The sequence below is a fragment of the Canis lupus genome, chromosome 21 (genome assembly GCF_048164855.1).
Source record: "Canis lupus baileyi chromosome 21, mCanLup2.hap1, whole genome shotgun sequence".
Lineage (NCBI taxonomy): Eukaryota > Metazoa > Chordata > Mammalia > Carnivora > Canidae > Canis > Canis lupus.
This window is the reverse complement of record NC_132858.1, coordinates 14,773,086-14,783,546: the sequence shown is the minus strand read 5'-3', so window position 1 is coordinate 14,783,546 and position 10,461 is coordinate 14,773,086. Positions and strand designations below refer to the sequence as shown.

The window sequence follows — 10,461 nt, the reverse complement described above, 5'->3', positions numbered from 1 at the left end:
GGTAAGAAAAACTAACTTTCATGCAAGATACCACTTCAGGGCAGGGGTGGGGATGCATCTAACCTCTAGCCCAATTTCTTTTTCTGCCTTCACTGTGGACACTTTCCACCTCCAAGAAGGAGTTCACAGTCCCTTTCCCACAACCACAACAAGCAGAGGAAATTCCATACCAGAGTGTGAATGACAGTTGAGAAAATGAAAGCTTTTAACTAGGATTGAAAGAAAACCTAAGAGTGAGTGGCTGAGTGTCCAGCAAATGAGCGTTATCTATTTATAACTTCCAGAAAATCTGTAGTAGGAACATGAAAGTGGGATTTCACTGAAGGAAGAGGAGTACTGGGAAATAATTAGATCTTCTTAATTTGATGTTTTTTCTCTTGAAATAATTGTCTCAAGGCCATAAATCTATGGAAAAATATATGAATTTCTTTTACAAAACGTACCAAAATTGATCCTAGGGAAACAAATGGTAAAATGAAGGGGGGAAAAAAGTTGACCCACATTTAGCATAGAGATTAATAACCTAATAGATTCACAGGACATCTGAAATGGAGGTCCTTAGGGATTCAAGCCAATCTCTTTATTTGTGTGCCTCAGGAAACGGAAGCCCATGAACACGCAGGGAGACAGACATAACCCCATACCTACAACCTAGTTTCTTGGCTCTCCATCTAGCACAGTTTCCACTGTGTCACACACTGTATGGCACACCCACAACTAAAACATAGTTGGATTTCTACAACCTGCAGTCCATGAACTGTTCTCTCCAACCTCAACTTCCTCCTCTTTCCCCACCTCAGCATGACCAGTAAACTTCTGCCATAAGACACAAGCACCCCATCCCACACCCTAAAATGGTTCCAAGAGCTGGACAAACTCCTATAAACAGGACTTAAGGATGATAACAAGATTACTAAATAATCCCTTTCCATTCAAATCTGTGCTCAGAATCTTATGTAAGTGCTTGAATGTTCACAAAAAAGAGAGGAGAATTTCAAGACGCCAAGGGAATAATACTAGTGCACATAAGCACTTACTATCTATACTTTGAAATTGTACCTGGTATGTGAATCTTCTCCAGTAATTACAGACCCATGTTTATACATGTCCTATATATGCCCTTATACACCTGTCTTCACCTACATGAACATATATATATGGGTACGTGTCCACACACATTAAACAAACATCAATTTTAAAATGTTCTGTGAAGGCAGCAGTAGAAAGGCACTTAACTAGCGATTAGAAGTCCTTGTATGTGACCCTATGTAAGTAACTTAGCCCATATCTCTCTACTTCCATTTATCTTCAAACCTGAAGAGCCACACATGTTCCCACATTCTTCCAAGGACTTTTAAAGACAGGTGATTTATTCAACACGCATTAAGCTGATATATGAAAACTCCTCAGAATATTTTGTTGTTTTGGTTTGAATATTTTGGTGTCAATTGCTGCTTTATTGCTATGATTCTCATGGTCAGGAGTAACATTTGCATTTGTGTTAGGCATCAGATGGAACACAAAGTTTTTTCAATGCTACCATCCTCACCCAACACTGATCACACTTCTGGTGAATAACCTGATTAATAACCTACTTCGTGAGGTTGTTGTAAGGATTAAAGGTTGTTGTACTACAGTCAAAACACAGAGATTCCACTTCAGTCTCCACTTCAGGAACTTGGAAGTCACCACTCCATCCTAGGTAAAAAAGCTGAATAGAATGAAAAGTCAACAACTCTTCTTGGATCCTTAAGGAGGACAACATAGGGCAAACCACCACCCCCAAGACTGGGGAGAAGATAGAAAAACACAGGGGTTGCCACTTCCCAGGGCAGAGACTCGTGGGTGGAAACTACTACAGGAATCTGTGCTGGGGTTGGGAAACTTAAACTAGAATAGTTGAATTACTAGAGGCTCAGCGTGGACCAGTCTGGGAGCTACATGCTCCATAGGAACCCAGTAAAGGAGCCTCCCCCACCCCCAATAGTCTGAGATTTATGTACAGGAGCTCGACTAGATTCCAATGGTAAGTTTCAGAGAAAAATCCCCTCGTGATACCAGCGGGGAACAAAAAAGGAACCATTTTTAAACAGACCAGAGCACCTGCTCTTCACAAGGCCTGCACTCAGGAGAAACTAGTTAACCAGCACCTAGCCTGCTGGGGTTTTCCCAGAGACTAACCTGGAGGGAGAGAAACACCCAGATCCTGTAGCCACAGTCATCCTGTCCCATCTAAGAGGGGATAAAACAAAACTGAGAAACTCTTGAGCAGTTCATAGTCCAGAGACAACAACTCACTAAACACATTCCCATAGTGTCTGGCATCCTGGAGGATTCAGTAACTGTTAACACACTCATAAATATAAGCTTCAGGAACACAAGGATTCTAGGATTCTTGCCTGCTTCTATTCTGCTGTCCCTCCATTCCTGCCCAGCAAAAGCACCAGGACTGACCCTCCCTCCCTTCTTACCTGCCTCCCTCCCTCCCATCCTTCCTTCCTTCACCTTCCCATCCAGGTGGAGAGTTTGGTGTCTCTCCAAAGGACACAGGGAAGGACACAGAGCAGAAAGGAAAGGGGCTAGAGGTAGCAGAAAGCCCAAGACCTGTTCTTCAATGACACCTTCACTGGCTCTTAGCAAAGCTGAGGTGTGAGCTAAGGAAGTTAGGCAGGGCAGGGCAGGGCCCTTTCAGTCTTCTCAAGCCTTGGGCCAAGTTCTTGGCAAATGGCTCATCTCTCTGACATGATTAGGGACGTTATCAGAGAAACATCTCAGGGGAGCACATCTGGGCACCTGCATTCTTTGCTTCAGATGCATCCATTCCCCCACCCCCAATTCAACTCTTGACCCTTGACAAAAGACCTTTTTTTGTCAGGATTTCTTCTTGCAGGAAAGCTGACTTGGAAACATGGGAAGGTGTGAAGGGAGGGGGACAATAAGCAGGACCCTAGGAAGCAGATCTGCTCGTCTACAGTAAAGAGCCCTGAAGGCAGGTGCCCTGGGCCTGGAAGAAACCGTACACTGCGCGTCCTCCCTTCTCTAGGAATTGAAAGCAAGGAACAGGAGCAAAAAAACCCCTTGTCATCCTACCCACCTTTCTGGCAGTCTCTAGATAATGATCTAAGGAAATAAGCTTACATTTATAATTAGAGGATAATTTGGAGAATATACACTATTTACAAGGGTTGCCCTGCAAGGATCAGGCCACTGCTGTCCACTACCGCCCCACCACCCTGCAGCCTTCTAGAAAGGATCAGCCTTCTAGAAATAGGCTGTCAGAGGTGGGCCTTCATGTTTAGGAGTCAATGTCTCAGGAACACTATCACCTCGCCCCAGGCTCCACCCTAGTCCACACTCTCACCTCAGTGGCTGGGTGCCCCACACTGAATAAACACAAACCCAGACAGAAAAAAAAAGTGAAAGAAAATACTTACCGCCTGATAGATGATTAATACACATTTAAGGAGAGAATGAATCCATCTGGTATTTAGGAGAAACGGTAGGAACACAACACGGGGAATAGGAAGACAGAAGAGGGGATCCCTGGGTGGCTCAGCGGTTTAGCGCCTGCCTTTGGCCTAGGACGCGATCCTGGAGTCCCGGGATCGAGTCCCACATTGGGCTCCTGGCATGGAGCCTGCTTCTCCCTCCTCCTGTGTCTCTGCCTCTCTCTCTCTGTGTCTATCATAAATAAATAAATAAATAAATAAATAAATAAATAAATAAATAAATAAATAAATCTTTAAAAAAAAAAAAAGGAAGACAGAAGAAAAGGGCATAAAGAAACTGTGGCAGCCACCTACACAACAGACTCTGACACAGCACTTTACAGACCAACCTTCTGAAGCTGGTATTGTTACTGTCTCCTTTCTAAATGTGGAAACTGACATCCAACAGGAGTGAATGACCTATTGTCAGAGGAGGAAGTTGGAGGTCCTTGACAGGCCATGGCCACTGGGTGGCTTTCCAGCTAGATCCAGGCAATTAGAGGCTTCCCAACACTGTCTCTCCTTGGAATGTTCCATCTGCCCACTGTCCCACAGACACAGCCACTTCCAAATGAAGGAACAGAAGAAGAGCTGAGGACAAAGCAGAAGCTGACACCCTGCAACCCAACCCCCACCCACCCCACCACCACCAAGTGTGACATTCCTCAGGCACTCCTGGCTGCCCTAAAGCTAAGGAAAAGAAAAAAAAAAATAGTTAACTTATAGAGATCACAATCCTGCAAGACATGAGTCTCCCTCAGTTTATAAATGTTTTAGTGTTTCACAAGAACAAAGCATTTTATCAATAACCTAGCTTCCAGAAGAAAACAGAGACACTCATATGTCCTTATAACCTGCAGCCCATTGAAAGAACCTTGAAGGGAAAGGAGGGTCATGTTCCTCCAGGAAGCTCCCAACTGTCTAATGCTAATATCCTGCTAGAGAGAAAAGCCACCTTAGCTTGACAATGGCCAGGTCTCCAGTATTTGTAGGTCCACTTTAGCACATGAAAATTCTTTTGAAAGTCTCCCTTTTCCTTACCTCCCCCAAATACCAAGTGTATATTCACCACCCTTCACAACCCAGGGGGACAACAGCTCCTCCTGCCCATGAGTCCTATCTCCGTGCCTTAATAAAACTACCATTTTGTAGGAAAGATGTCTCAAGATTTATTTCTTGGTTTTGGACTCAGGACCTCATCCCACCACACCTCACTTTTATTCCAAACTACATCACAAGCACTCACTCTGAGAGAGTAAGGAATTAGTCAGACTATCTGGACTGACCTGAGTACGGTCTCTGTTTCAACTTCTAATTCTGGCAGTGGGTGCAGAGATCTACTGGTCTGGGTGCCACTTAAGACAGCCTCCTAGGTAACTCCCCTTGCTCATTACACCTGCCACCAACTAATCTGGAGGGGTCAACCTCTTTCTTGCGTCTCTCCCTGCCCTCCATTTACAAGGGATGGTTTGCAAACCAACATTCATTGAGACATCCAGAGCAGCTCTCCTAATTCCATCCAGCTTAGCTCCCTCTAGCAGCAAAAATGAAGACAGAGGGGGATTACTGGGGACCACAGTCTCTGCTCCTCTAGAAAGAGAGAAGTGCTAACAACTTGCTTTCCCTGGCTCTGCTCTCCATCCCACAGCTCACCATGAACCCTTGGTCCTTCAAAACTTCCTGGTCCAACCTACTCAGTGTCCATTCACTCCATTTTTAAACTTGAAATAAAAATGCTAGTTTTCCTGCCAGCAAAAGTGGGTTTACTCCTAAAAAGCTGAGGCTAGCATTATGCATTACAACACTTTTATAAAGGAATGGATGGGGTGGCTATTATACACACAAAGTTCATTGGAGTAAATTAGGAGTGCTAAGCATAGGTTCTTTCATTGGCTGATCTGTGACGGTCTCCCATTGCCTGAACTGCTGCCCTGGAGATGGAAATCCTTTCTAACTCCTACTGGAATAGTAAAGTAGTATTGATATGTTTTTGGAGTAGTGTTGTTGGGTTGCAGAGTTGCTGGCCAAGAAAGAATTCTCCAAATGTGTTTGGTTTAAAAAAAAAGTGATTTTATTAATGCAAGGGGACAGGACCCATAGGCAGAAAGAGCTGAGGCCTCTAGCTGCCCCAAGATTGTGAGGGGCAACTGATTATATACTTTGGGACTGGGAGAAGTAAAGATAAGGAAGTTCCACAAGGATTTTCATGTGCCAGAGAAGACTCCTAGAATACCAGAGGCCTTGCTATCTTACACCAAGGTTATTTTTCCCTCTAGAAAGGCTTTAAGGCAGTTGAGAGCTTCCTGAGGGAATCTTATACTCTTATACTCCCTCAAGTACTTGTCAATGGATGGCAGGTTTTGAGGACATTTATTTTATCTATTCCCTTCTCCCTTTGTTTCTCACATCAGTATTGGCAAGCAAGGTGGTCTTTCCCTGCAGACTCAGTATTTGAGGACAGTGGTAGGTAGGGCATGAGCACCTGCCCTGCTGTGCCCTTGACTCCATTTTCAAAAGATCTCCTCTTATTAATTTGCACACAATCATTGTGGAAGGAGTTTTGAGGTCAGGAGAGCCCTGAAAGCTGACTTAGGGGAACTGGATTGTGCTCTCCCCTGGCTCACAACTTACTTGGTGACTTTGTGTAAATCTATAATATCTCTACACTTATTTATTAATCTACCTGCTGAAAACTGGAAATGAAGGACTTCGAGTAAAATACCTTGAATATCATGAGAGAAGAGAATAAATCTCATTGAGCACTGTATAGCCACAATAAAGGAAATATCGAGTATTATTTTCCATGGTATAGATGATGTATTCAACTTTCCGGGATGTTCCTTCATTCATAGACCTCAGAGGTTTCCTGAATGAGCCCTCCTGGACTGTAACCCCCTTGAGGGAAAGATTACATCTTGCTTTTATTTGTGTCTCACTCATTGCAGTGCCTCACTCATTGCAGACACTCAATATTTAATGAATGAAGGGTTGAAGGAGTATGTGAGATGATGATGATGATGATGACTATTATTAATATTATCATTATTATTATTATTATTATTATTATTATTATTATTACGGTTGTCATTACAAGCATTAAATTGGAGATGTTACAAGAAGATGGGAAGTCCCCCAAGATCCAGGCTGGATTTGATTCCCTAGATGTCACTTCTCCCCCATGCTCCCCTCTACTCTAAACAGTTTCCTCATTGCATTTTTCACCTCATTGTTCCTCAAAGTGTAGATCAGAGGGTTCAGCAAAGGTGGCATGACAATGTTAAAAAGGATGACAAGTTTGTCAGCAGCCAGGGTGGTGGAGGGACGAGTATACATGAACATGGGGGGCAGAAGGACCAAAAGAACAGTGATGATGTGTGAGCCACATGTAGAGAGAGCCTTACGCCAGCCCTCAGATGACTGGTTTCTCAGGTTCAGTAAGATGACCATGTAGGAGATGATAAGGATGATAAAGGACCCCAAAGTGATCATACTACTGTTGACCATCACAATGAGCCCCACCAAATAAGTGTCAGCACAGGCCAGCTTCAGCAAGGGATGAACATCACAGAAGAAGTTGTCAATCTCATTAGGCCCACAAAAGGGCAGCTGGACTGTGAGGAGGGTCTGTAGGATGGAATGCAGAAAGCCACCCACCCAGGAGGCCCCTGCCAGCAGACCACACTTCCACCGATCCATGATAGCCGTGTAGTGCAGGGGCCTACAGATGGCCACATAGCGGTCATAGGCCATAGCTGTGAGGAGAAAGATCTCAGTGCAACCAAAGAAGTGGGCAGAAAAGAGCTGGGTCATGCAGCCATTGAAGGAGATGGTCTTTCGCTCCATGAAACTGTTAGCAATCATCTTGGGTGTGGTAGCAGATGGATAGCACATGTCCGCAAAAGACAGGTGGCTGAGGAAGAAATACATGGGAGAATTCAGGGTCTTGCTGGCATTGATGATGATGATGACCAGAAGGTTCCCCAGGACAGTGAGCACGTGGAAGAGGGAGAAGACCACAAAGCACACAAGCTGCATCTCCCTGCTCTGGAAAAGGCCGAACAACACAAATTCAGTCACGTTGTTCTTGGTTCCCATGGCTTCTCTGCCCTGAGCACTGACAAAGTAGTTAGCTCTGCAAGGACATAAATTATATGATATTAGAAAGTTTCCCAAATCGGGGAAATCAGAATACTGTATTCAGGACTAATAATGATTCTAACACCTAACTACAATTGAGGGAGAAGAGTTCCCCACACCTAAAGCAATTCTCAGAAACCAACAAGGTGTCCTACAATTCAACTCAGTTCTGACACTATGTACCTGGAGACAGTTTCAGATCCTACCGGTTAAGGGTTCAGCCCACAAGACTGGCCGCTGTTCTGTATTCCAAATGCCAGTTGCAACCCAGATCATCAACTGTGCTTCTGATAATGTCTATTGATCAAAGATTCCAGTGACCCCTTCCTTCTGTTTGATTCATTTGCTAGAGCAGCTCACAGAATTCAGAAGATTTATTATAAAAAGATATAACTCAGGAATAGCCAGATGGAAGAGATGCATAAGGCAAGATTTGTGGTAAGGGCATGGAATTTACATGCTCTCTGACAGCATCATTCTCCACCTGTTCACCAACCTGGAATCTCTCTAAACCTCAGCCTTTGGATTTTTTATGAAGCAGTACTTAGGCATGAGTGTTTAAATCATTGGCCATTGGCCGTCATTCAACCATTAGTCCCTCTTTCCTCCCTCAGGTTCCAGAGGTAGAACCCTGCAATCACAGGGTTGGTTCCCCATCCACTCATCCCCCAACCTCACATGACCTAGGGGCATTCCAAAGGTCACCTCATTAACATAATGAAAGACACCCTGATCTCTCTCACCACTCAGGAAATTCAAGGGTTTTAGAAGCCATGTGCTACAAATAGGGACAAAGACCAAGTACGTACTTCTAATCATAAACCACTACATCACAAGGTCCCAGCTACACTATATACTAACTGTGGACTTTGGCAAATCAATTAACTTTTCAGGACCTCAGTTTCAAAGTTAAAAAAAAAACAGGCAGATTTCCAGTTCAAGATGGTGACACAGAAAGACTGGTCCCACCTCCTCCACAGAACACACCAAATTATACTTAGAACAATTCCAGAAGAACTGAGGGCTGACTCAACAGCTCCTGAACAATCTAATATAGAATGGCAAGAGACACCAAGAGAGACAGAGACATAGTACAAAGGGAACCCCACCTTTGATGCTCTAAGTGGGAGTAGGGAGGTATAGTACCCAAGGCCTGAGAACAGATCCCTCTATCTTTGGTCACAGAAAAAAAGCCTTGGTTTAAAAGAGCAACTAGTGTTTTAAGCAGGTACTTAAGTTCTAACAGGATATCTGGAGGTCAGCAAAGAAGTTCTGGCCAGCTAGTGGGAAAGTCAGAGGCCCATCCTCCTGATAGTGTTCCAAAACAAAGCCACAAGAAGCCAGGTCAAACCAGACTGGCTCAAGATAAAAATTTTCTCAGACCAACAAAAGGTAAAGAGTTTATCATCACTAAACTAGCCTTACAGGAAATGTTAAAGGGACTTCTTTAGGTGGAAAAGAAATACCATAATTAGATACTAGAACACTGTGAATAAAAAGATGTAAAATATGACAGTATATACATAAAATGTGGAGAAGGGAGTAAGACTTGAAGAGATAGAACAAGAAGAAGAAAGATTTATCCTTTTTCTGTTTGTTTCTTTTTTAATATAGAATGTGTTTGAGAGGGACGCCAAGGTGGCTCAGCAGTTGAGCATCTGCCTTCAGCTCAGGGCCTGATCACGGAGACCTGGGATTGAATTTCACATTGGACTCCATGCATGGAGTCTGCTTCTCCCTCTGCCTGTGTCTCTGCCCCTCTGTGTGTGTGTGTGTCTCTCATGAATAAATAAATAAAATCTTTAAAAAAAAAAAAAAAAAGAATGTTTTTGAGGGACACCTGGAAGGCTCAGTAGTTAAGCATCTACCTTCAGCCCAGGGCAGAATACCAGGGTCCTGGGACCAAGTTTTGCATCAGGCTCCCTGCAGGGTACCTTCTTCTCCCTCTAACTATGTATCTGCCTCTCTCTTTGTGTCTCTCATGAATAAATAAATAAAATATTTTTTAAAAAAAGAATGTGTTTGAAATTAAATGACCATCAAATTAATATGCACTGCTATTTATTTAGGATTCTCTATTATGAATCTCATGATAACCATGAACTCAAAACCTTTGAAAGATACAAAAAAATAAAGGAATGCCAAACAAAACACTAGGTATCATCAATCACAAAGAAAGAGAGCAAGAGAAAAAGAAAAGAACAAAGAACTACAAAAAAATAATTTTTAATGGCAATAATTACATACCTATTAATAATTACTTTAAATGTAATTGGCCTAAATGTTCCAATCAAAATACACAGAGTAGAGGAATGTATTAAAAAAGAAGATAAAAAAAAAAAGAAGATACATCTCTTTGCTGCCTGCAAGAAATTCAGACCTAAAGATGCATACACATTGAAAGTGAAGTGTTGGAAAAATATTCACCACACAAGTAGAAGTGGAATAAAAGCCATGAGGCAATACTTTATCATACAAAGTATGATAAAACAAAGACAGTAATGAGAGACAAAAAAGGGCATTATAGAATGATAAAGAAATCAACCAACAAGAGAACTTAACAATTGAAAATTAATACACACCCATCATTGGAGCACCTAAACACATAAAGCAAATATTAACAGACATAATGGGAGAAAATGATTGTAATACAATAATAATAGGGGGCATTAACACTCCACTTAAATGGAGAGATCATCAGACAGAAAACCAAAAAGGAAACAATGCTTTGATGACATATTGGACCATAAGGACATGACATGTACAAAACATTTCATTAAGAGCAATAGCATACATATTCTTTTGAAGAGCACAGGGAACATTTTCAGAATAGATC

The 10,461-nt window shown here is 42.6% G+C and overlaps 1 protein-coding gene across 1 annotated transcript; it reads right to left on the bottom strand.

Annotated features, from left to right (window-relative positions):
• Window positions 1-6,653: 6,653 nt before the first annotated feature.
• Window positions 6,654-7,583, bottom strand: LOC140613315 (olfactory receptor 4S1-like). The gene has a single exon (XM_072791852.1). It carries the CDS (start codon window positions 7,581-7,583, stop codon window positions 6,654-6,656), a length of 930 nt encoding a protein of 309 aa, XP_072647953.1.
• Window positions 7,584-10,461: the final 2,878 nt, after the last annotated feature.

What these genes read in the sequence shown, in the direction of transcription:
- LOC140613315 (XM_072791852.1), bottom strand. Translation starts at nt 7,583, where the DNA reads ATGGGAACCAAGAACAACGTGACTGAATTTGTGTTGTTCGGCCTTTTC.